The 27,113-nt window shown below is 43.3% G+C and overlaps 1 protein-coding gene across 14 annotated transcripts in view; it reads right to left on the reverse strand.

Annotated features, from left to right (window-relative positions):
* Positions 1–1,791: 1,791 nt before the first annotated feature.
* Positions 1,792–27,113, reverse strand: part of ANKRD6 (ankyrin repeat domain 6) — a 197,340-nt gene continuing 172,018 nt past the window's right edge. For 9 of the 14 annotated variants that reach the window (XM_077903073.1, XM_077903072.1, XM_077903074.1 and 6 more), the window contains 9 exons: positions 26,413–26,511; positions 25,123–25,200; positions 20,745–20,849; positions 19,116–19,250; positions 18,602–18,787; positions 17,756–17,908; positions 7,242–7,355; positions 6,392–6,518; positions 1,792–4,841 (listed from right to left, as the gene is read on the reverse strand). In XM_077903073.1, the coding sequence (XP_077759199.1) occupies positions 4,270–4,841; positions 6,392–6,518; positions 7,242–7,355; positions 17,756–17,908; positions 18,602–18,787; positions 19,116–19,250; positions 20,745–20,849; positions 25,123–25,200; positions 26,413–26,511 (1,569 nt within the window). In that variant the 3' untranslated portion in view covers positions 1,792–4,269. The other 5 variants (XM_077903081.1, XM_077903079.1, XM_077903084.1 and 2 more) reach the window with 4 other exon arrangements.

A 27,113-nucleotide genomic window follows, 5' to 3' on the forward strand; every position in this document is an offset into this window, starting at 1 on the left:
TCTCCTCCCACATGGAACCATGCTCATTAAGATGTTGGCCAGGTTAGAACTCCTGGTGAAACACATTTTATTTAGCGTCTTTATCAGTGTTCTGGCTTGGATAACAAATTACCTGTGTGGGGGCACCTGGGTGGCTCAGTTGGTTAAGTGTCTGACTCTGGATTTCTGCTCATGTCATCTCAGGGTTGTGAGATCAAGCCTGGAGTTGGGCTCTGTGCTGGGAATGGGGCCTGCTTAAGACTGTCCCTCTCTCCCTCATTCCCTACCCATCCCTTAAAGCACAAAAAACACAACTATACTCTTATCTGAATGTAAAAGTTTTGTTTGTCAAGTTTAAAATACTTGGATGTTCAATATTTGAACTACAACAAGTCAAATCTTTGTATTAAAATTTTTAAAATACAAAAGCTTTCTAGCATGAGGATAAGCAGCTAGGGCTATTATTTAGCATACTGACTGTTCCTACATCATTACTGCCTTTTAAGTGTGCCATCGGGTTGGAAGTTCCTAAACTCACGGCACAGGCATTGCTGTGGGTGTGCCTGCAGAGGACTTTGTAATATTTGAGGAAAACAGAACATATTTCCTGGTATTTGTATTATTGTAGTCACACAAGCAGACACTCAGAAGAGGCTGAGACCACACTTACCTAAATTGTCTCTTGTTTGGAGGAAAAATGCTAGTTAAACAACAGAAGGTAACAGCTCACATCCATGTGGAAAAAACCCGGGATTATGTAGAGCAAGTCCGAGCCGGATCAAAAGCAAATCATCACTTTGTGCCAAACTAGAAATTGCCACAGCCTATTTCCTTCCTTCAGTCAGACATCTGAGAAATTCTATCAGGATTAAGTTTGCTATTTTTGTTTACTAAGAGGAAATTGCTTTTTACCCACACTGTTTTCCATCAGGAATATCTCTGCTGCTTCTCGATTATGTGTCTCATGGATTTAATATATGCACAATTGTCATATTTTGACAATATTAGAGAAGAATGTTTCCCTTTGAAATCAACGGAAACAATTTTAATTTCTCTTATTTATAAGAATTCTAAAAGGTCACTGATTTTGTCTTTTAAATCCTAATTGATTTGGCTTTTATATCACAGGAAGAAATGTATTTAGTTTTTATGAACAATTTGTTAGGAAATGTTATTTCGCCTGCTTACAATTATAAGTGAGGTTTTGTTCTCTGCTATTTTCTAAAAGGTCAACTTTTTTTTTTTTAATTTTTATTTATTTATGATAGTCACAGAGAGAGAGAGAGAGAGAGAGGCAGAGACACAGGCAGAGGGAGAAGCAGGCTCCATGCACCGGGAGCCCGACGTGGGATTCGATCCCGGGTCTCCAGGATCGCGCCCTGGGCCAAAGGCAGGCGCCAAACCGCTGCGCCACCCACGGATCCCTAAAAGGTCAACATTTTAAACAAAACAAGCTTGCACTGAGAAATATTTCCATATTATGGGCTCTTGAAAAATTTATTTTTCATGCAGTGCATCTGATCACTACTTTAAAGCGGATGCATTTACCAGAAGTCACTCTTCTATCAAAACAAGGTAAAGTGTGGCTAGGTGAAGGCACTCTTTCTGGGAACCATAAATTTGGTCAACCACACAAATGAAAATGTACACTAAATATTCACACTTTCATTTCTAAATAAGGATTTTAATATCCATAATGTTGAGAACCATGGTTTGATGTTTGGAAGAGACAAATTCAAGGTAATAAAAGTACTGAATAGAAGACAACATACCTCTAAGTATCAGCGCTTGGCTGAAAAAAAAAAAAAAAGATTTAAACATGAAAACATCACTTACTTTATTTTGGGCTCCCAAAGTCAAAAGTAAGCTTAGAACTATATTCAATCTAACCACAGATATTTACTTTATTCAATGCAATAATTCAGTAACAAAAGCCCCACTGTAGTGTTAGACAGTCTGTATTTTACATCATTTTATAACTATTGAGATTTCCAATTTCACTTTCAAACACAACCCACGCGAGAGACTATAAATTAATAATTTTGCTTCTTTGGAAAAGTACTATTGTGACATTCGCTCATTTTCGCAGATAGCACAAGGGAAAAATAAGGAAAGATACCTATCAAACCCAAAGTTGAATTTTTGACAGAACTAAAGAACAAAAACCCTGTCTTTGAAATTAAAAAGGTATTGGTCTTGGGATGCTGCCACCAGCTTGGGTTAGGATGCTGACTGACCCTGTTTCCTTGCCTCTCTGCTGGTTTTCCTTTCCATTAGAGAAGGATCCAGGTAATCAGCCAGACTGGGTGGCTTTGACTCTTCTCATTCTTCCCTAGTCTCTTCCCTGTTACTTGGACAAAAATACCCAGTTCACAATGAGAAGCTGCCTACTCAAAAGGGGTAGAGGTTATATAATCAAAATCCTTCCTTCCAAAGCACTCTATGGTCTAGTTAAAATTTGTTTTCAGCATTTCTCAACAAGGATATTCCTTGGGATAACAGATTTGGTAGGTGAAAAGAACTCCTGCTTAGACTACAACTTACTATCTCAGGATTTCATGTCTTTAAGTATCAGGCAGTTCTCAAGAAACTGATGGGTACTGAGGAAGGATTCCAAAGATGTCCCTGATGCCTGATTAGTGGAGCTGGGCAACTAAGTACCATCTAACTCTGCAGTGCCTGCATCAGGAACGCAGAGGGGGATGAGGAGAGGAAGGCACCTCTACGTGCAGCACTGCAACAGGAGCCTCCGGGGGAGAATAAAACGTTCTTAACGGTAGCTGAGGAACGAGACAAGCTCGCAGCCGTGAACATCAACTCGATAGAACATTCAATGGATTCCCCATCCAGGTTGTGTAATGGTGACCTAGATCTAGATCTAGATTTGTTAGGAATGTCCATCTATATCCATAGATCATCACTATTAAACAACCGTGAGCTTGATAGGCAAAAACAAAAGGACTATAAACATACTGTGTTTTTCTGGGTGTTCCCATGTCAGGAAATCATTTTCTCTTTGGCTCAATGAGCAACATTTTATTCAATGTTAGAGACAATAGTTACTGAGTTCCTGTGTTGATGGAAACAGAATTGAGATTTCTGTGCATACATGGAACCATGAGATGAATACAGTCCCACATACCAAGGGACACAAAGCATAGAAGATAATTCCAAAATTTCAACATAACCAAGCTACTTCTACAACTTTAGGATGAGAGTACAGTAAAATCCTTGGGGCTCTGCGAAGCTGAGAACAGTGGGGTCTAGATCAAGTTACTGAATTATTTTACCTTGACATAATCAGTGCAAAGCAGTGGGAAACTTTTGAGGCTCTTCACTGACAAGAGATGATGAGAAGTGAAATATTTTCAAGAAATGGCCTTACTTCTTTATAAAATGTAAACCAATAAAGCTCAAATTTAGAAAGGTTCTCTTGGATAACTGTTGTGTATTATGGATGTGGATATGGATAGAAGTTTCAGGTAATTGGTAGGTGAATGTTTTTCCATTAATCTTTAAAATCGGTACAATTAGTTAATTGTAGTATTTCCGCATTTTGGGTGGAAATACAGAAAAAAATGACCAAAGGATTTGAACCTTTCTCATTTGAGTTTATTAACAAATACTCCCAGGGCTATCGGTCAATTGCTCATTATTTTCAGTACCCTCTGACTTTGCAAAATATTTTAAGATATACTGGCTCTAGTGACATCAGGAAAATCTTTTTCTCAAAATCTGTTTGATAAGTTTTCATCTGGTTAAAAGGTCAGCACTTCAAGAAGTAGGAATTTGACAGAGCCGACTGAGCACATCTCAGCTACATCTCTTACAGAAAGATGCTCTTGTCTGGGCACAGCAGGTATGCACCACACTAATGACCACTGGAGCTTACAAGGGATTAATTTTTCTTCTTCCTTTTGATTTATATTATTATATACATCCTAAATTTTAGGCCTCAGGCTTTACACATCATTCGGTTTCTTAGTGTGGGTTACTTAATCTGAACTTTTGAACCTCAGATGAGGAACCTGGACTGAGGTTAGGAGTTTGTAATGAAACCTGAAACTAAGCCAGTGTTCCCTGGTTTCAGGCTCATTGTTGAGGTCTTCATAACTTCAGGGCATAGGAAGCATGTTTCTGGCACATTTCAGAAATCTGTTTTTGTTTTTTGTTTTTTTTTTTTTTAAAGGCAAGTCAGCTGTGTGCATAAATGACACGTTGGGTATAGCTATCCCGCAGTCGCAAAACCAGCAATCCTCAAGAATCCCTTCTTGTGCTACTTCCCAGGTCCTAATTTTCCTTCTGCACCTTCGTCCGTAGTTTAGCAAGTTCTTCTTCTAAACTTTTAATATGTTCCTTCAGGGTGGCCTTGTCTTGCTGGGCTTTCTGACTGGCTTGGCTTCGAGCTTCTTCAATCTTCCTTTCATACCACTTTTCCATCTGGGTAGAAACAGCCTCAAAAAAATACTGAGTAATCTCCAGAGCCTGGGAGGTGTCTCGAACATGAGGGGCAGTCTGCTCACTGCCTGCTGCTGGTGGGGGCGGCCCACAGGTGTTGCTGGGTGCCGGCTGCTGAGTCCGGTGCCTCGTCTGCCCACTTTTCCCAGACTTCTTGGTTTGGGTGCTTCTGTCAACACAGGGCCCAGCCTGCTGATCACATTTGGTTGCTTCTTTCAAGGGTACCAAGGCTGTCTGTACCTTGACGTTCCTCAGTCGGGAGCCTGTGCAGTCTGAGGAAGACAGCTCCTGCTGGAGTCTGTGGGGAACAGTGGAGCTGAAGGCCTTTTCCTTGGGCCTAACCACCTGAGGAGAACTGTCAGAAGCTGCTACTGGACCTGCAGTGACCACTGATTGATCCATACCTAGTTTCAGAAAGAAAATAAAACCACATTCACACAGTCATGTGGCTCTGGGTTGGCATTTCACAGAGTCCTGGTAATCCTTTAAACCATCAGCTACCACCCAACCACCCCAACCGCCAACCACGATGTGTCCTCCCCTACCACTTACCCCTGATGACCATTTTGGCTTGTCAGGGCTTTCATGAATAACCTTGTTAACCACGCTGGCGGCATCTAAGCCAAAAAAAAGTTGCTGGCCTTTCTTTTAGCCAGTTTCAATTTACCTTAGAAAGCTCTGGGTACCATTTTGGATTGCTAAGGATGACCCAGCTCGTCAAGTGCCTGCAGAATGACTGGGCATGTATTGAAGAGAATGAATATGCCCCTCCCCTAATTGATGGGCCTTTCCCAGGCCATGGCGCCAGTTACTAGTCCTTGAGCCAAGCTCCAATTTGGAGAGGTGGTCAAATCCTCTATACTCAGAGCTCCAGCCAAGCTCTTTAACTAGACCTATCACAAACAAGGTGCCCAGGATCTCCCCAATGTCCCAGGCACAAAAAATAAAACCACAGTCCCAGAAGTGGTTTATAATAATACAATGCATTCGACATATCAAAATTCCTCACATGGGATCCCTGGGTGGCGCAGCGGTTTGGCGCCTGCCTTTGGCCCAGGGCACGATCCTGGAGACCCGGGATCGAATCCCACATCGGGCTCCGGGTGCATGGAACCTGCTTCTCCCTCTGCCTATGTCTCTGCCCCTTTCTCTCTCTCTGTGTGACTATCATAAATAAATTAAAAAAAAAAAAAAATTCCTCACAGAGGCCTAGTTACAAAGGCTCTAAATGTCCTCAAAATTACCATTGAGTATAATTACTGTAGGCTAATGAAAAGACACTTTGGTTGAAAGATCTCTTTATCTAGCACCGGGGACAGCTTCATTATATGACCTGCTATTTATGGAGGTTTTACACAGTTGGACAAAGGTAAAAGGCTGATCAAGGGGAAGAAAGGAGGGCAGCCCCAATGGCTCAGCGGTTTAGCACCACCTTCAGCCCAGGGAGTGATCTTGGAGACCCGGGATCGAGTCCCGCATCAGGCTCCCTGCATGGAGCCTGCTTCTCCCTCTGCCTGTGTCTCTGCCTCTCTCTCTCTCTCTCTCTCTGTCTTTCTCTCTCATGAATAAATAAATAAAATCTTAAAAAAAAAGAGAGAGAGAGAAACACAAGGGCTAGGGCAAGAGCCCTGCTGAGGAGACAGATGTTCATTCATCACTCTTCATCTTTGGGGCCCACTCTGACACCACAGACATACCTGAAACACTGCTATCACCAGTCACCAATTCTTTTATTCCTTCATTCAAATGTTTGAATACCTAAATGGGAGCGCTTTATTACCTTATAGGAACAGAATGTACAGCAGTAAGCAAAATAACTCCTTGAACCTACAGAGTTTACAATCCAGTGTTTTCCACAGCCCTATACTATGGGATGCCTCTGGATGTAGCTGAGAACAATATCTGGGGGTTTTACCACCTTTGGATGGAATGGCTCTCATCGCACATGTGTTACCTGTAGAGGACTCGCAAGTAGATGGTGTGGATTTGGTCCTAGAGGCCCTAGAATCTCCAGAAAGCTTCAGCTCCAGATTCTGAATCTTTAACATGCACCAGGTTTTTAATTCATCCACTAATGACATCTATTAAAAAAAAAACACACATAAATGATCAGGTGAATCTGACATGTGGTATATGAATTACAGCATCAAGATTAGACTTTTCAGTTACGATTGTTCAAGATATCATCTTGACAAGCCTAGAAGTTGTGGATTACCTCGCCCTCCCAAAAGCCACACAGCCGTCTCTGCTCGCTTGCCCTCTGTAGACCGGAATTCACCTGGCACCAAACCCAATCGTTTCAATAATCTTTGAATGACTTAGGGCAAGGGACACCTTGAACACCCAATGCTTCCCGAATCTTACAAATCAAGAATTTCTGGCTTCCTAGGAGCATGAACTCTTGTACACTCAACAAGTACTCATTTATGTCTATTGTCTGAGGTAGACAGACTCCCCAGGGGCAGGAACCAAAGCTGGCTCACAGCAGAACAGTGCCCAACAAATGCACAACGCATAGAAGTGATCCAAAGCAGAGACCACATTTCCCCCAACGTGTTTTTCAAACGGTTCAGTCTCCATCTATTACCAGAATATTCAACAACAAATGAACTGAACTACATGTTCTATCTTCATTTCAGAGTTATAAAAAGGATATGGTACATGACACAAATGCTTTTCTGGGTTCTTGGCCTCAGGGTATTCAGTGATGGATCTGTGTCTTAACTCAGTGGGGATGGATCTGAGTCTTAACTCAGTGGAGATGTGTAGTCAGTACCCAGGTCAGAAGAGATCCTGGTTCTCACCTGTCGTTTCTCTCCCTCGTGCTTCTCTGCGTCTGAGTGCTGCTGCAGGCGGTTCAGGCACTCCGTCCTTTCTGCTGAGAGCCGCTCAACCATCAGCTTGTCCAGAACACGCATCTAGAAGTCAAGGGGCAAAGAGCATAGGACTGAGATGATCTAAGGATGGGGCTCTGCGAGACCAAGCCGGGGCCAGAAAGAATAGAAGCAGGCCTCAACTTCTCTTTTCATCTAGTTTCATCTAGTATTCATTGGACTCTAGTTTTTTCCAATCCCTGAGCATGTTTCTGTGTAGTCAAGGCTTCTTTTTCTCATTGTGGATGTCCTAAGGGATTGAAGAGATGAAACACAATAAATCTACAACTTGAGCCAACGCAGACCTTGTACACAGGGGTATTTTTGTAGGTCTCAGAACATTATTTCCAAGACTATCACTGAAAGGGAAAACTATATCTAAATGTTTGGAGCTATACATGATTTTAATTACCCTTTCAATTTTTAACACCCTTCACTTAAATGTTAGTGACTGCCTGTGAGGTAGTGAAAGAAGCTGAATTGCTCAGGGCTTTTATCCAGTGTTAGTAATCAAAACAAGTGTGAAGAAAGGTAGGGAGGGAGTTCAGAGAAAGTGTTTCAGAGAATGAATGGCTGCCCATTCTTAATGATGTCCTCCTGGGTCCCCCATCATCTTGACATTTGCCCCAGGGCCCTAACAGCCAGGAAAGCCATACTTTCACTGCACTGACAAGGTTCAAACAAGGGAAAGGAACATTGCTACCACGGACCGGCCCACAGGGGCTCACTGCTGAGCTCCTCTCCTGGGTGGGACAAGCATGATGTTCCACACTCAGATGGACAAAACACAAACAAAAAGAAGAATCATTCTGGAGAAATGAATCATTCCGGTGAGCTCTTCTCCTGTCAGGGACACACAGGATGTTCAAAAGAAAAAAATGCAGCAGCAGTTCTGGAGATGTGGTAAGCACCTGTGTTCTGTTTCTTCATCCCTCGTGTTTTTCTGTGAACCGCTCTCCTGTTTTCTAGGATTGGCCTCCTCCCTTACCTCCTTATCCTCTGTCAAGAGCAACCCATGTTGATACACAGCTTTGTTCCAGGGCATGGCTGATTGATTCAGGCATGAGCACCGGACTCATGCCACACCAGAGTCCTTTACCTGTGATTAGGGATGAGGACTAAGAGTCTCCACCCCCATCTGTCACCCTTCTTGAACCGAAGTGAGGTCCTTGAGAAGGTCCACCATTTATCTAATATACTTCTCTCTGGGCTTAGGCTAGTTGAAGTGGCTTTTATTTGTAAAACAGTCTTAACTAATATATTAGGGCAGTAGGAAAGATTTCTTAAACAGGCTTTCCATTAGTAAAAATAGCAAATAAACCTAAAATGTTGAACTTCACCAACAAACAAGGAAATAAGAATTAAAGATCATCCTTAAAAAAAAAGATCATCCTTAATTTGGCAAAAACTTTAAAAAATGGTAACATTAATGATGGCAAAGATTTGTGACAGAGACTCAATTTATATCCTATCTGACTGTTGGATATAAATTTGTACAACCTGGGGCACCTGGGAGGCTCAGTGGTTGAGTGTTTGCCTTTGGCTCAGATCATGATTCCCAGGTCCTGGGATCAAGTTCTACATCAGGCTCCCCGCAGGAAGCCTGCTTCTCTCTCTGCCTCAGTCTCCACCTCTGTCTCTGTGTCTCTCATGAATAACATTATTCTTAAACTTTGAACCCAATTATCCTAACTCTGAGCAAATAACTTGAAAAGCAAACATTTATGCACATAAATGTTCATCATAGTATTACTTATAAGAGTGAGGAGCTATAAGTGACTTTATTTTTTTTTAAAGATTTATTTATTTATTTATTCGTGATAGACAGAGAGAGAGAGAGAGAGAGAGAGAGAGAGAGGGAGGGAGGCAGAGACACAGGAGAAGGACACGTGGGACTCCATCCCGGGACTCCAGGATGGCGCCCTGGGCCAAAGGCAGGTGCTAAACCGCTGAGCCACCCAGGGATCCCCTATAAGTGACTTTAAGGTCTAACAAAAAGGAATGGTTAAATAAGCTGTTGTATTAATATGCTAGAATATTGTGAAGCAAAGGACACGGGAAAGTGCTCAGGATGTCAAATTAGGTGAAAAAAGCTGGAAGCAAAAATATGTAACTTAAGGTCTCACCTAGTATTCATTAAACTCTAGCTTTGCATAATCCCTGACCATGTTTGTGTAGTCAAGGCTTCTTTCTCTCATTAGTGAAAGTCCTAAGGTGTTGAAGAGATGGAACACACAGTAAATCTACAACTTGAGCCAATACAGATCTAGTATTAGGGTAACCTAAGGTGTAATTTAGGGCAGTGGGTGGGGGGAATGGGCGAACTAGGTGATGGGGATTAAGGAATGAACTTGTTGGGAGGAGCACTGGATGATGTATGAAATTGTTGAATCACTATATTGTAGCTGAAATATAACACTGTGTGTTAACTATACTGGAAGCAAAAATAAAATAAACCATGTACTAGATAAAAACAAATTTATGTGTAGCTTTATTTATTTTTTTATGTGTAGCTTTATATACAGAAGAGTACATTGCCACTAAGTAGCACACTGAAACTCAGTTGTCTAAAACAATACTAAATTTAGACATAAGCTACAAAGATGACAAGGGATCTTTGGGTCCACGATGGTGAGGCAGGAAAACCTTGTAATCTCCTACACAGACACACCAAATCTATACTTATTTATAGAGCAATTCCTCCTAAAGACCTGGGGGATGACTGAGCAGTATCTGCACCACAAACAATAAACCATATAGAGAACAGCAAGGAAGACAGAGCCACAGTAGCAAAGGGAACCCCCACCCCAACACTGTGAACTGTAGTGGAGATAGAACTGAGGGCATGTGGGAAGAGTTGCCTGCCCTAGTGTACAGAAGAAGAGCCAGGATATAAAAGGGCAACTAGAGTACAAAGGATCCAGCCCTAGAACCCTGCCAAATATCAAGGGAGCCACTGAACTCTCCCCAGGTCAGAAGGGCTAGCGAGCACCATGGTCTCTCTTCCTCCCCAGCTTGATGCCACAGATGGGAGCAGGGCCTGGGCTCCACCACCATCCTGTCACCTCAATGAGCCCTGCCCTAACCCATACTGGGCCTCTTTGCCCTGCCAAGGCAGCCTGGGCGTGGTACACACTTGAATACCTTCGGTCAGTGCTCACTGACATGGGTGCAAAGTGTCTCGAATGCTCCAGGCCCATGTCACTTCAACACCAAATGACTTGCCAGGGCACACTCAACGCAGAGTCCCCTTTGGCTCTAGACAATGCGCTGGGGTGCACCCTGTGCAGAGCACCTCAGAACACATCAGCGTGCACCCACTTCACCTTTGCGGAGGCCTCTGGCACAGAGGGCCCCAGCGCTGCCCCAAACTCACCCACTCCATCTCAGGTCATCCTCTGATACAGGCCCAGTGCAGAGAGTCTGGGGACCCCTAGGCCACAGCAGCCACAGTTCTACCAGCCAGCCAAAGTCCCCAAGCATACACACTCTAACAGGGGATGACCAGACACAAGAATGTTCCTTCAAGTTGTTCTGCTTAATTCGTAGAAACAAGCTTAGAAAGTCAAGCAAAATAAGACGAAGGAATAGGCTTCAAACAAGAGAACAAGACAAAACTTCAGAAAAAAGAACTAAATGAAACAAATAACTAATTTACCTAATAAGAGTTCAAAGTAATGGTCTTAAAGATGCTCACCAGCTGCAGAGAAGGGGAAGAACTCAGAATTTCAAGGAAGAGACAGAAAATATAAAAAGAACCAATCAGAGTTGAAGAATATAGTAACTCAAAAAGAAAAAAACAATAGAAGAAATCAACAGAATAGAGGATGAAGAATGGGTCTGGAATCTGGAAGATGAGGTAATGGAGAGCACCCAAATTGATCAATAAGAAGAAAAAAAAAAAGAATTAAAAAAAATAATGATAGCCTAAGAGATCTGACAACTGCAAACAAACATTTGCATTATAGGAATCCCAGAAGGAGGGGAGAGGGAAAAGAGAACAGAAAACTTATTTGAAGGGAGAGCTGAAAACTCCCTTTAGCTGGGGAAGGACACAGACATCTGGGTTCAAGAAGCACAGAGAGTTCTGAACAAAATGAAAATAAAATGTAAGATGACTAAAATCCTATAAAGCACATTTTCTGACCACAAAGGTATGAAATTAGAAATCAATGACAAGAAAAATAACTGGGAAAAGCATAAACACATAGAGTTAAACAGCCTGCTACTAAACAACCAATGGATCAACCAAGAAAAAAAGGAGACAAATGAAAATGAAAACAATAGTCCAAAATCTCTGGGATGTGGAGAAAGCAGTTCTAAGAGAGGAATTTAGGTAATATGGGCCTACCTCAAGAAACAAACAAAATCTCAAAACAATCCAACCTTATACCTTAAGGAACTACAAGAAGAAAAAGTCCAAAGTTGGAAGAAAATAGCATCAGAAGAAATAAATGAATCAGAGACTAAATAAAAATAGAAAAGATCAGTGAAACCAAGAGCTAGTTTTTTGAAAAGAAAACTGATAAACCTTTAGCCAGAAACAAGGGAAAAAAAGAGGGGGTGGGGGTGGGGGCGGGTAGCCTGGGTGGCTCAGCTCAGTGGTTTAGCGCCGCCTTCAGCCCAGGGCCTGATCCTGGAGACCCGGGATCCAGCCCCAAGTTGGGCTCCCTGCAGGGAGCCTGCTTCTCTCTCTGCCTGTGTCTCTGCCTCTCTCTCTCTCTCTCTCTCTCTCTCATGAATAAATAAAATCTTTAAAAAAAAAAAAGGGGGGGATTGAAATAAAATCAGAAGTGAAAGAAGAGAAGTAACAACTGACATCACAGAAATACAAATAATTATAAGAAACTACTACAAAAAATTATGTATTAACAAACTGGAATAGGTAAATTCCTAGAAACATACAGTTTTCCAAAACTGAATCAGGAAGAAATAGAAAAATTACTAAATTTACTAATAATGAAACTGAACTGGTAATCAACTCCCAACAAACAAAAGTCCAGGACCAAAAGCATTCACAGGTAAATTCCACCAAACATTTAAAGAAGAGTTGGGATGGGGAGTGGCTCAGTTAGTTAAGCATCTGATCAGGTCGTAATCTCAGGGTCCTGGGATCAAGTCTCATATCAGGCTCCCTGCTCAGAGGAGAGTTTGTTTCTCTCTTCCCTCTGCCCCTCCTCCCTGCTCATGCACGTGCGTGCTCTTCCTCACCCTTGCTCTTGCTCTTTCTCTAATAAATTTACAAATAAAATCAAGAGTTAATACCAATCCTTCCCAAACTATTCCAAAAATAGAAGAGGAAGGAAAGCTTCCAAATACACTCCAGAAGGCCAGCATTAACCTGAGACCAAAACCAGACAAAGATGCTTCAAAAAAGACAAAACTACAGATCAATATCTGTAATGGATATAAATGGAAAAAGCCTTAACAGAATATTAGCAAACTTCATCCAACAATACTTCAAGAGGATCAATCACCACAATCAAGTGGGATTTAATTCTGGGGATAAAAGAATGGTTCGATATCCACAAAAATTAATCAATACAATATACTACTTAAGCAAAATAAAGGATAAAAAATTATATGACCATTTCAATTGATGCAGAAAAAGTATTTGACAAAATTCAACAACAGTTCATGATAAAAAGTCTCAACAAACTGGGTCTACAGAGAATAAACCTCAACATAATAAAGGTTGTGTATGACAAACCCACAGCTTACATCATATTCAATGGTAAAAAACAGCTTCTTTTATAAGATCAGGAACAAGACAAGGAGGTCCACTCTGACCACTTTTATTTGACTTAGTACTAGAAGTGTTAGCCACAGCTATCAGATAAGAAATAAAAGGCATCTCAATTGGTAAGGAGGAAGTACAACTGTCACTATTTGCAGATGACATGACACTATATATAGAAAAACCCTAAAGACTCCGCCACAAAACTATCAGAATACATGAATTCAGTAAAGTTGCAGGATACAAAATTAATATACAGAAACCTGTTACATTTCTATATAACAATAATGAAGCAGAAAAGAAATTAAGAAAACAATTTCATTTACAATTGCACCAAAAAGAATAAAATACCTAGGAATAAACTTAACCAGGAAGGTGAAAGACTTACACTCTGAAAATATAAAGCCCTGATTAAAGAACTAAAGAAAACACAATTGGAAAGTTATTCCATGCTCATGGATCGGAAACTCAATATTGTTAAAATGTACACAATAGCCAAAGCAGTTCACAGATTCAATGCAATCTCTATAAAGAGCCCAATAGCTCTTTCCACAGAACTAGAATAATTTAAAAATTTGAGGGACCCCTGGGTGGCTTAGCAGTTGAGCATCTGCCTTTGGCTCAGGGCGTGATCCCAGTCCCGGGATCGAGTCCCGCATCAGGCTCCCTGTGAGGAGCCTGCTTCTCCCTCTGCCTGTGTCTCTGCCTCTCTCTGTGTGTCTCTCATGAATAAATAAATAAAATCTTAAAAATTTTTTTGACTAGAACTACAAAAGACCCTGAATAGCCAAAGCAATCTTATAAAGAAAAAGCTGCGGGCAGCCCAGGTGGCTCAGCGGTTTAGTGCCACCTTCAGCCCAGGGTGTGATCCTGGAGACCCGGGATCGAGTCCCATGTCAGGCTCCCTGCATGGAGCCTGCTTCTCCCTCTGCCTGGGTCTCTGCCTCTCTCTCTCTCTCTCTCTCTCATTAATAAATAAAAATAAAATCTTTAAAAAAAAAAAAAGAAAAAGCTGGATGAAATCCCGGATTTCAAGATATACCACAAAGCTATAATAGTCCAGACAATATGGCACTCGCACAAAAACAGACACAGAAATCAATGAAGAGGATAGAGAGCCCAGAAATAAACCAACACCTAAATGGTCAATCTATGAAAAAAGAGGCAGGAATATATGGGGGACAAGACAGTCTCTTCAATAAATGGTGCTGAGGAAACTGGACAGCTACATGCAAAAGGATGAAACTGGACCACTTTCTTACACCATACCAAAAAAATGAATTTAAAATGGATGAAAGACTTAAATGGAAGGCCTAAAACCATAAAACTTTAAGAAGAAAATAGAAGGAGTAATCTTTTTGCCATTGGCCTTAGAAACATTTTTCTAGATAGCTCTCCTCAGGCAAAGAAACAAGAGCAAAAATAAACTACTCGGATTACGCCAAAATAAAAAGCTTTTGCACACTGAGGAAACCATCAACAAGATGAAAGTGCAACCTACTGAATGAGAGAAGATACCCACGCGTGATATGCCCAATAAGGGGAATAATCAAAATATATAAATAACCTCTACAACAATAAACAATTTGATTTAAAAATGGGGGAAGGACCTGAATAGACATTTTTCCAAAGAAGACAGATGGCAGACATATAAAAGACATTCAACATCATTAATCAGGGAAATACAAATCAAAACCACAATGAGAAAAAAAAACACACAATGAGACGATCACCTCATGCCAGTCAGAAGAGCTAGTATCAAAAACATAAGAAATAAGTTTTGGCTAGGATGTGTAGAAAAAGGAACCCTCATGCACTGTTGGTGGGAAATGTAAGTTGGTAAAACCACTGTGGAAAACGGTATGGAGGTTCCTCAAGAAGTTAAAAATATTATATTATCATATATATATGATATATTATCATATATGACCCAGTAATTCCACTACAGCGTATTTACCTGAAGAAAACAAAAACACTAACTTGGAAAGACATATGCACTTCTATGTTTATTACAGCATTATTTACAATAGTCAACATAGGGAAGCAGCCCAAGTATTCACTGAGAGATGAATGGATAAAGAACATATAGTGTGTATGGGGCGCCTGGGTGGCTCAGTTGGTTAAAAGTCTGACTCTTGTTTTTGGCTCAGGTCATGAAATTGAGCCCTGAGTTAGGCTCACGCTCAGGGTGGAGTCTGCCTGGCCCCTTTCTCCCCCTGCTCGTGCATGCACATGTACTAATAAATAAGATCTTAAAAAAAAAAAGATATGGTGTACACACACACCCACATACCCCAAATGAAGTATTGCTCAGCCATAAAAAAGAGTATCTTGCCATTTGTGACAATATGGATGGACCTAGAGGGTATTACACTAAATGAAATAGTCAGAGATGAATACATGATTTCACTTATGTAGAATCTAAAAAAAAAAAAAAAAAAAAAAAGCAGAAACAGACCCATAAATACAGAGAACTGGTAGTTGCCAGAGAAGGGGTAGGTGAAATGAGTGAAGGGGAGTGGGAGGTACAGGTCTCCAGTTATGGAATGAATAGGTCATGAGGGTGAAAGGTAACAGATAACTACACTGGGTCGTGAGCATGGCATAACAGTGACTTGTCAAATCATTATGTTGTATACCTGAAACTAATGACTAAACTGTGTCAACTATAGTTATAGTTATAGTTATTTTCCAGGAAAATAGACCAAACCAGGAATGGAGGGGATCTCCAGGAAGTGTCACTATATTTCATATTTCTGTAATGTGGAATGTTTTTCCCAATTAATATGTGTTAGCCTATAAACTTTTAAAGTAGTTTTTGTATTTAAAAGTCTATATCCAGGATCCCTGGGTAGCACAGCGGTATGGCGCCTGCCTTTGGCCCAGGGCACGATCCTGGAGACCCGGGATCGAATCCCATGTCGGGCTCCCGGTGCATGGAGCCTGCTTCTCCATCTGCCTGTGTCTTTGCCTCTCTCTCTCTCTCTCTCTCTCTCTGTGACTATCATAAATAAATAAAAATTTAAAGAAATAAAAAATAAAAAAATAAAAGTCTATATCCAAAAAAATAAATAAATAACAAAAATAATAAAAATAAAAGTCGATATCCGGGGATCCCTGGGTGGCTCGGCGGTTTAGCACCTGCCTTCGGCCCAGGGCATGATCCTGGAGACCCGGGATTGAGTCCCACGTCAGGCTCCCTGCATGGAGCCTGGTTCTCCCTCTGCCTGTGTCTCTGTCTCTGTCTCTGTCTCTATCATAAATAAACAAATAAAATCTTAAAAAAAAAGTCTATATCCACCATACATTTCTTATTACAAAGGGAAAATGTAACTTTGATGGAGAGAAAGGGTGATTACCAACTTAGCCAAGTGTCAGGATGTTTCATTAATAATAAGTCTGATCATTACATGCCTCCCGATGTGATGCCATTTGAAGTTTACACCATTAACTATGAAATGTTCTTGCCAAAAAAATTTTTAACCCAAACCTAAATAGGCATCTAGACACTAGTGGTTTCTCAAACGGAGGTGCATCAGCATCACTTGGAAGTCTTGTTAAGACATGATTACTAGATCCCATTCCCAGAGGTTTATTTGCAATTAAGTAGATCTGGACTGAGGCCCAAGAATTTGCATCTCCCTGCCACCCCGCACACAACTGTGCAGATAATGTTGATGCTACTGGTAACAAGCAGGACACGCTGAGACCCACTGCTCTAGACCTAACAACATTCAGTTCACAGAAATACAGACAAAGGAACAAGTTGAGTAACATCATGAAGAGACTATCAGGCAAACCAGAACACTGAACATCCTCTATAGTAACAACTGGCCTGGACTTTTAAAAAAGTTAGTATTACAGGAATAAAGTAAAAAGCTGGAACAAGGAATCAGACTATTGTAGATTAAAAAAAACAAACAAACAGGAGACATAACATGAATGCACAAAAGAATCACTAGATGCTGAGCTGAGATTGAAAACAAAAACCAACTATGAAAAAATGCTTCAGAAGAACTAAGAATATCTGAATATGGATGGAATATTATGCAATTACTGTTAATTTTCTTATATTTGATAATGGCATTCTATTATGAAGAGGAAAGTCCTTATTCTCAGGTGATGAGCTCTCAAGTATTTAGAAGTGAGAGATCAGGATAGTCTCCAACTAAATCTCAAACAGTTCAGCAAGAGAAAAAAGTGTGAGAAACACATAGAGCCAATGTGGCAACCATATTAACAATTGGTTGAATCTAGGTGGAGGGTAAACAAGCATTCATTACACTATTTCAATGTTTTTCTTTGCTTCATTTGAAAATTTTCAAAGTAAAGACACCTATAGACATGATCGTTCTAATTGTGTGAGATGGGAAAGGGGTATATGGGATATAAAAGAAGAAAATAAACCCAAATATCAATAGTGACTTGTCACTGTGGTGGGTGTCTCCGTGATTTCTTTTCCTAATTTTCATATTTAAAAAAATGCTCTATAATGGATATTACTTTTATAATCAGAGACAATTTAAACGTGATCTTAAAAAATCTTAATAAATGAGTTTGAAAGAAATCACGAGAGCAGGCCTCTTCCCTGTTGGCCCGCCTGACATGCTCAGGGCAGAGTCTAGAACAGAAGGACGTGCTGAGGGCTCTTTCCAAGTTCGTTTCCTGTCAGAACACCTGGACGTGAGAAGATGCGCAACACACTGACCTGGTGCTGGGTCTTGTTCTCCATATGTCCCAGCTTTGTGTTCATTTTATCCTGAACTGACCCGAGCTCCGCTTTGATCTCCTCCACAGTTGCCTCCAACTGGTTCTCCAGCTTGTTGATTAGGGGTTCACATCGACACCCATTTATTGGTGCCTGATGGGAGAACAATAAAGGAATCAATCCACTCAGTCGTTCCTTCAACAGATTGGTTTTGAGCGCCCATCCAGTGCCAGTCAGTATGCTGGGGGACACAGAGGATGCACGAGGCAGACTCATCCCTGGCATGACTTTGGGATGTCCAGTGGGCCAAGCTTTGGGACCAACAGGCACTAACAAGATTCAGAGACACAGGGACACAGGGTTACACAGGGTCCTTGTCATTTTTTTGCACCTGGGGGCCTGGGGGCCTCAAGATTACCTAGTCACCTAACAATGGTACAGAAAGCTTTGTGACTACCTCTGTTTGTCTGGGCCTAAGCTACGGGGACGTGCCTGCAGCTTAGGTCAGGAGGGCCATCTGGTTTATCCTCAAAGCTCATGCCTTCCTAAGTCGTCAACACGGAAAGTGGATATTAGTCCCAGGAACAGTAATAAATAGACAGCCTTGGGGATCCCTGGGTGGCTCGGTGGCTTGGCGCCTGCCTTCGGCCCAGGGCATGATCCTGGAGACCCAGGATCGAGTCCCACGTCGGGCTTCCTGCATGGAGCCTGCTTCTCCCTCTGCCTGTGTCTCTGCCTCTCTCTCTCTTTGTGTCTCTCATGAATAAATAAATAAAAATTAAAAAAAAAATAGACAGCCTTGCCCAAGGCCTACGGTCCCATGTCCAGACAGGGCTCGCTGGGTACCTGCATCACTTTCCCGTCCTTGCCCCGGTACAGCGTGTAGAGCTGGTACGCTCTGAACTCATGGGGAGGGGGCGGGGGTGAACATCGGTGCCTGGCTCTCTTTTTAGGATGGTTATGAGCATGCACGTTCTTCTGATGTCCAGGCTGTTGGTCTGCTGGTGGGGTGGGGTCAGAAAACGCTGACACCTGTGGGAGAGGAAGCGACAATACCCCTGAGCACTGTGACACCCGCAGGACTGACACCCAGCCAACCGCTCGCATCTCACCCACGTTTGGCCAAAGAACCCGCCTTGCTTTGTCTCGTGGCATTCCACTCTAAGCACCACATGTCAAAAGAAATACATCAGCACGCTAACCTTGTGTTTGAAGCTAGCCAGATTTAATTTCTGGGCTCTGGCTGCAAACCAGCAAGCCAAGTGAAGCGGCTTTTAGCTAGTGGGCATGACGCTATCCCAGGGCCCTCTGCCAACCCGTCTCCCAGCCCTCTCTTGGCTGCTTTCACGTGCCTCCTGACCTTGGGCCTTGACTTTCTCTGCCTGTTGTCCTTTGCTCTGGGCTCTGGGGAGGCGGACAGGAAATCTTCTCTAGCTTCTTCTTTTCTGGGTACAGCCTGTTCACTGCTGGGGGTGTCTCCTGCTGAGACACTTCCCTACAGAGGGGGGAAAAAAAAAGCCCAGAAACGAATTCTAATTGCATCCCTCTGCCTTTTTTCTGTAATGGTGTAAAATTCTGTTTTCAAGACTGCATCCACTAAAGGACCCGTGGGACTCTGAGCCAATGACAAATAGGGAACGCCGCTCGGTGGTCTAAACTGAAGACATTCTGTTTTACTAATCGGTTGAATATTTGGTTTTTGCTTTATTAGGTGCTAAATGAAATATAGTCTTGGGTCTAATTCTATATTCTAGAGCTTCGGGGCCTACCACAAACATCTTTTCAACATTAGAGATTTAAAAAAATTTTTTTGCATTTCAACAACAACAACAAACATTCATTCTGGGGATCCCTGGGTGGCTCAGCAGTTTGGTGCCTGCCTTAGGCCCAGGGCATGGTCCTGGAGTCCCGGGATTGAGTCCCACATCGGGTTCCCTGCATGGAGCCTGCTTCTCCCTCTGCCTGTCTGTGTCTCTGCCTCTCTCTCAGTGTGTCTCTCATGAATAAATGAATAAAATCTTTAAAAAAAAAATTCATTCTTCGAACTTGGCCCTCATAATTCATAATGGAGTAGGAGAAACCTCTGAAATGAAAAAAACATCACATTTCCAATCCTTGTAAGAACTTTCACAAATTACTATATACAATACACCCACAGGAACTTAATCAGAGTCACAATGCCTTAACCCTGGAAACGGATAAGAAGATTTCAAAATAGAATAATGAGTACTTGGTATAAAAATCTTATGTGCCAAAAGTTGTCTTTGTAGCCTAGTCTTTTTCCTCCTGCGAGAGCTGCAAGGCAGGGGTCATTCCAGGGCTACGGCGTACGGCTGTGCGAGCTGTCCACTGTACAAGGGCACCGAGCAGAGGGAGCTGAAATCCAGCTCCAGCTCTTTATCTTGGGTGCCCCGAGCAGGGCCAGGCTGCCCAGGGGGCATCTTTTCCTAAACGTTCACCGAGGAATCACATGGGCTAGCACAGCCTCCGTCCATGCCCTAAGCAGAAAGGAAGGAGAAACCCTATGCCAGTGGTTGTCAAACTTTAGTCCACTTCAGAAGCCCCTGCGGGGCTTGTTCAAACACAGATTGCTGGGCCCCCTCCCGGGGCTTCTGATCCAGGGGGTTCTCAGATGAAGCCCCAAACTCTGCATTTTTGACAAGGTCCCAGATGACACAGTGGACACCACATTTTGAAAACCACCGCCCTATACCGTTAAGGGCACGGTGTCAGAGGCAGTGCTGTCCACACGGTGGTGACGAGGCCACAGACACAGGGGGCTAGAAGACACCCCCACACGCCGACCGGCAGCACAGGCCTAGGATCTGAAACGCCTGAAACCCCGGAGGAAGCTGAAGAGAAAGCACTGGCAACGGTCTGAAGACCCGGGGGGAGAGACAGACAGACGAGGGCCTGGCGGCAGGGGCAGCGGGGGGGCATCCTCTGTAAGGGGGTGAGGCTGGGGAGGGGCGGGAGGGCTACCCCCCACCTTGCCTTGCGCCACCTCATCTCTTGGCACAGACTGGGCTCTCCTCTCTTCCTTGAGCCTCTCTCTCTTTTTCCTCAGGCTTCGCCCACGACTGAAACGCAAGACCTGGAGGAGGCAAGAGGCATGGTTACCAACCAGTGGTGCGCGCAGATGGGCTCGACGTGCGCTCCTCGACCCGGTGCTCTGAGCTCAGGAGCTCCCAGACTCGTCGGGGGGACCACGCGTTCACGTCAAACAAGCTTCCGGACTGTCTGTGCCTCCCAGGCCTTGGGCTGGGCTCCCAGAGGGAGCAGCACCTTCTCCCTGACGTCCAGGAGTGCACAGTCTAGGGCAGGAACCAGAGGCGCTCGTGTGCCAGGCCGCGGCCACCCCGAGGCGTGTGTGGGCTGCGCACACGTAACTCCAGCCCAGCACTCCCACAGACTAGGGGAGGAGTGGCACCCCCTGGAGGTGTGGGGCGTGGCGCACTGTGCCAGCCACCGGCTCCCTATCTCGGTGCCCTGGACCTGAACTAGCCCATCAGATTTTCTCTGGACCAGACTGTATTCCAGTTGTTTTCAGCTTGATTCAAACACTGGAGGTGGGGGATCCCTGGGTGGCTCAGGGGTTCAACGCCTGCCTTTGGCCCAGAGCGTGGTCCTGGGGTCCTGGGATCGAATCCCACATTGGGCTCCCTGCACGGAGCCTGCTTCTCCCTCTGCCTGTGTCTCTGCCTCTCTCTCTATGTCTATCATGAATGAATAAATAAAATCTTAAAAAAAAAAAAAAAAAACACTGGAGGTGCGTCTGTGAACCATGGTACCAACCATGGGACAGGGATCTCTTCCCTAGAAGGAAGCAGTTGGTCTGGCCCTTCGAGGGCAGGACAGTAGAACGGACACAGGCAAGGGGACATGGGGTCCGGCAGCCTGATTTGGGAACCTAGCAGCAGCTAGCTGTAGACTCCTTGGGAAGGTTATGTCCCTCTGTATCCTCAAATGCACATGTGGGGAGTTCATGGAATTAGCCAAGACAAAGCAGATGGCTGGCGTGCCCTGGACCGGCAGTCACTGTTAGGGACCTTTCTTCCTGCCTCGGTCCCGTGAGTATCTTAACTGGCAGAGGAACTGTAACCATAGTTCAGACCTTTGAGCTTTGGTCTCTGGCCCAGCTCCACGCCCTTCCCCCAGTGGCCCCCAAGGTCGTCCCCTTTAACCAAGGAGGTCCAGGAGGTGAAGACATTTATTCAAAGTCTCACAATTTTTCTGCAATAAAACATTGGTCTTCATATGCAGATAGAGAAGGGTTCTCTGAAGTTCAGCACAGTGTTTTCATCTCGACGTTCAACTTTCTTATGTTTATTAAATTCAAATGACACCATTATATGACCTCTAGAAAGACCATAGAAAGAACCTCTATGAAAAAAATAAATAAAATAAAATAAATAAAATAAAATAAAATAAAATAAAATAAAATAAAATAAAATAAAATAAAATAATAAAAGAAAGAACCTCTATGGGCAGCGGGTACCACCTAACTGGAGGATTCCTGATAATACCTACCCATGGCTGAAGCAGGTTTTTTAATTATATTCTCATCCCCTAAGCCAACAGCTCTCAAAGTGTCCAGGGAACCCTGGGTCCATGAGGCTAAAATCATCTCTATAATATCACAACCATGCCAGTCTTTTTCTCTCTCACACTGAGTGTACAGTGGTGTGTGCCAGAAGCTGCACACAATACTCCAATGGATGGTGTGCAGAAGTAAAGGAAAGCCCTCTCATCTTCCCAAACGGTATGGAGATTTGCAAAAATGTAAAATAATGCTACTTCTCACACAATTTGTTTTGATAAAGTTACTTTTCTAAAAAATGACGCAATTTATGTTATCACAACATGAACTTATTTTTAAATGAATAAACATTTTTAACACTTCTCAACTTGAATTTCAAATATGGTAACTATGAATAGATATAAACACAGTTCTTCATGGGTCTCTAGAACATTTAGTGTCCCTAGACCAAAAGGTCTGAGACCCAAAAGGTCCTAAGCCCTTTCTTAAGCTAAATTCAGACTCACTAGGAAGTCATATCTGATGAAAAGAAGTGACTAGTGCCCATCATTCATTCAGTTTATGGACTCTTGGAACAGGATACAGCCTTAGCATCAGCCCAAAATTCACTTTCAGAAGCATTTGTGAGCCGTATCCATCTAAAATGAGAAGGGATACTCAGAGGTCACCCAAATCATCAGAATAATTCCCTCCATAGACCATGTTATTAGCCAGTGAAAATAACTTTGCATGGCTTACAGCCTTTCCCAGCGAACCATATCACCTACCAAATGGAATGTCATCAATCTTTTCCAGTTCACGGAAATCAGGGTATATGGATCTTTAGAAAGTAACCTCTTAGCACTGCTGTGAGCCATCGAAATCCATGGTCAACCAAGGTGCCAAGGCAAGGAGTTTCACACAAAGAGAAAGGCTAGTTTTGTAACTTCAGAACAAAAGAATGACATGTGTACGATTTTACACATATTCCAAAGTTCCTTCGTGTCAAGGATAGAGTTTATCATATACAACCATGTAAAATACTTCTGTTTAGTGTCATCCTATTTATATTTGCTATTCAAATGGGTGTGGAAAAACTGAAGCCTTTTTTTTTTTTTTTTTTTTTAACAGAAACACTAAAGGAGAATTCACATAGGAAAACGGTCCACAGTAAAGCTTTTTCCCTATGAACTCAGATCCTTGAGTTCTGGAAGACAAAGGTTGGGTTAAAGGCCAGTAAGTCTGTGTTCCTTGGGGATAGCCCACCCCACAAAATGTGAAGGTCTTCATATGGATAAGGACAGAGCTGGCTGTCCACACTGCCAAACACTGAAATGTCACATAACAGAGATGGATTCTGACCCTTATTATAGCAATCTGTACTTTTTGATCTATAAGAGACCAGCATTTTTCTATCATGATTCATGGGTATGATTCCACCGATGATTTGTTTGCAAGTAGAAAGAGGTGGAAACTTTTTCTAAAGGACCACTTGACTTAGGCTGTCAGGGGCTCCACAGACTTCAGACACCACTGAGTAGGACCAACTCCATGGGCAATAGGATGATCAGTTTTCAAAAGGCAAAAATCTTCACCACTCCCAGAAACTGCTAGGTATATCAGGCAGGTTTTTAAAACTTAAATGGAATAATGGCCATGCAGACTTCTGGGCTGCCAGGGCTCGGGCACAGCAGGCTGGTTTCTGGAATCTTCCTCCGGCTCTCTCAAACTTTATCTTCTCACAGCGTCAGTTAGAATAAGGTCAAAAACTAATCAGTTTGTGCTGTCATGTAACTCAGAGTAGCTCCAATCAGGCAGGAAGCAAACCATTTCCTTAATATTGGACATTTAGGTTAACAAAATATTGGACAGCAACAAAAAAAGCAAACTGATTTCCATTGTGATGAATAATTATGAGAACTGTCAAACATTTTCCTACTATAGTTAGGAAAAGGGGCAGGATACAAAAGGGTATGTATATTAAGGCACAATTATAAAAATTATGCGTCTGAAAGGTAACATGAAACAAAAGCAGTTATTTTAAGGTGCTGAAATGAATAGCTTATACATTATTAAATGTTAGATAATTTCAATCTCAACTAAAATGTTAAACGATGACCCAAATCCCATTATATTCAATAAAAAAGGAAAGAGGGGACGCCTGGGTGGCTCAGCGGTTGGGTGTCTGCCTTTGGTTCAGGGTGTGATCCTGGGACCTGGGATCGAGTCCCACCCTAGGGCTCCTTCGGGGAGCCTGCTTCTCCCCCTGCCTGTGTCTCTGCCTCTCTCTGTGTCTCTCATGAATAAATAAATAAAATCTTTTTAAAAAATTTAAAAACGAAGGAATACTATATACTTAACTGCCTCTGATGTACATTTTCTGCTTTGTTTGCCCAGACTGGATCCCTTCCTCCCACCTTTCTCTAGGAACCATGTAGTCAAATATGGACGCAGCTGTCTTCCTAAAGCACCTGCCCTGCCCTACCTGTTCTGGGCATTTATTTGCTCCAATCTCGTCCATCATGATCCTCTTCTGTAATCATTTAAACCAGAAGTTCTTCCCGGAGGACCTGGGGAGTTACAATCCACTAAGCTGGTAATGACAATGATCCAGCCACAGAGAAGAAAGGATGCCTACATATGAAGACGAGTGTGCTGGACCCGAAGTCTCAGGTTTTGGTTACCCTGGACGCCCACATGGAGTCCTCCACTTCCATGGCCTGGTTGCGAACCCATCAATTTCCTACTCAAGTTAGTTTGAACCGGGTTTAGTAGATGGCCACCAGAGAAGCCCAATAACTCTGCAGCCACACATAATCAGTGTAATGGAAAATGCAATAGATCCTACCTGGGGAGCTTTAGTGAGGAGAAGAGCGACTTCTGGATTATTGTGGTAGCGGGCAGTCTCCAACGGAGTCTGGCCTGCCTACGGAAAGGCACAGGGGAGGACAAGTGAGTAAAAGACGCCAACCCTGCACACACCCAGCCCAAAGGGGACACCAACCCTGCACACAGCACACCAGCACGTACGCCTAAGCCCAACAAAATATAATCACATGGAAGACCTGGCCCTGCTCTTGAGCCTCACCCCACTCAGGGAGGGAGCCAAGTCACACCTGAGGGCATAATGATTAACAACATACAGCAACAGAGGGTCGGTGCTGACCCAGCGAACAGTTAAGTGCTCCAAGAAGCAAAGCTCTGCAATACCTGCCCACCAAGGAATGATTCCTAGAAAAGAGAGGCGGGAATGTAAAAGACAAGGTCAAGCTGTAAGATTTCAGTTGTAGAAACACAAAGGATCATAAAATCCAGCCAAGCAATGAATGTTCCCTGGAGGACACCTGGAAGGGCAGATCAGGGCCCAGCCAAGTCTCAGGACCTGGATTGTAAAGAACAATTAGGAAGCTATGGCCATATCGGAGGCTCTAAGGAGATTAAGCCAAGAAGCAGGAGTTGATAATGGTGGGATTCAAAGAAGGAAAAGGCATCCTGGGACAGGTACAATCATGCACTACCCAATACAGGTAGGGGAGCTGTGAGGTGGAAGAGGAAGAAGAGGAGGAAGAGGAAGGCTTCAATGCTCCCCAACCCTCCACTCCACTGCTCCACCCCCTGCCCCTCTGAGTCTGTGCTACTTCAGGAGGGCGGAGAGCACAGGTCAGCCTCAAGGAACAAAGGGTGCTCGAGCTGGTGGCTGCCATCGGACCCAGAAGAGAGGGGGAATAGTGTGGGGTGGGATCCTGAGAGATTTTGGAGAGAGAAGAGTTTTGAGGATGATTAATCTGACAGTCATGTGGCCACTTTTCTGAGGACCCTATCTGTTTACAGGGCAGGAAATCACTTTCGGTAACATCCACTGGTCAGTTTACTTAGACACCTCTGACCTTCCAAGCTTTCCTGGCAGGATGTGCTCATTTGAGCTAGGAGTCTAAAGCCCTTAGGGCTCAACAACTCATGGGGCTGCTATGAGCAAGAGTTCCTTCCCTCAAAAGTCTACCTCTAGGGTCCTCAGCTTTAGCAGAACTCTGGCTCTTACAGAGTAATGCGCCTTGCAGGAGGTGAGGTAGTAACAACACACTCCATTCTGGAAAAGGGTGAGAGTGATTTTTAGAAACATTGTTGCAACTTAACTTACATTATTAACAATGGTCCCATCTGCTCCAGCTTCCAATAAGATTTTAACCACCTTCTTGTGATTTAGGGCAGCAGCAACATGAAGTGCTGTGTCTCCAGCCTGAAATCAATCAGAAGAAAGGCTGCTAAACTCCACTGATTATGGTTTACAGCCCTCTGGTTTTCATCCCATGGCCTGGTGGTAGCTTTTCAAATTAGGATTTGCCTTAGACTGATTGATAGGGGGCCCTTTGCTCAAGGGTTACGTGGTTCCCTTTAAAATGACCTGTGTACAAAGATCACATTCCTTTCTGACCAAGGATACCAAAAATCACAGGATGAAGTACAGGGAGCAGAATATGTCGGGCTGGGGTGGCTGAGAACGGGGAGACCCGAAGCCTTACACAAAGCTAGAATGATGGGCACACAGCCAGGGGCCAGCAGGCTAGCCATCACAGAGCTCTGCACCATGTCCCTCCGCCCAGGGGGAGGACCCCTTGGTTTCTGAGTGCTAGAATGAGCAGAAGCTGCAAAAGTGGCTACTTCTACAAGCACCTGGGGGAATGTGAAGGGCCCACTGGGAATCACTCTGTAGGCTCAGGGGGTTCTTCATTTACTTGGGCAGAGTCAATTAAGAAAATCAGTGTTCACTTAACACCAGCTGTTCTCAACCCCTTACCAAATAGCCTATATTAAAGTTCCAATTTTGGGCCCCCCCCCAGT

Source organism: Canis aureus, chromosome 7 (genome assembly GCF_053574225.1).
Source record: "Canis aureus isolate CA01 chromosome 7, VMU_Caureus_v.1.0, whole genome shotgun sequence".
In the NCBI taxonomy this organism is placed as follows: domain Eukaryota; kingdom Metazoa; phylum Chordata; class Mammalia; order Carnivora; family Canidae; genus Canis; species Canis aureus.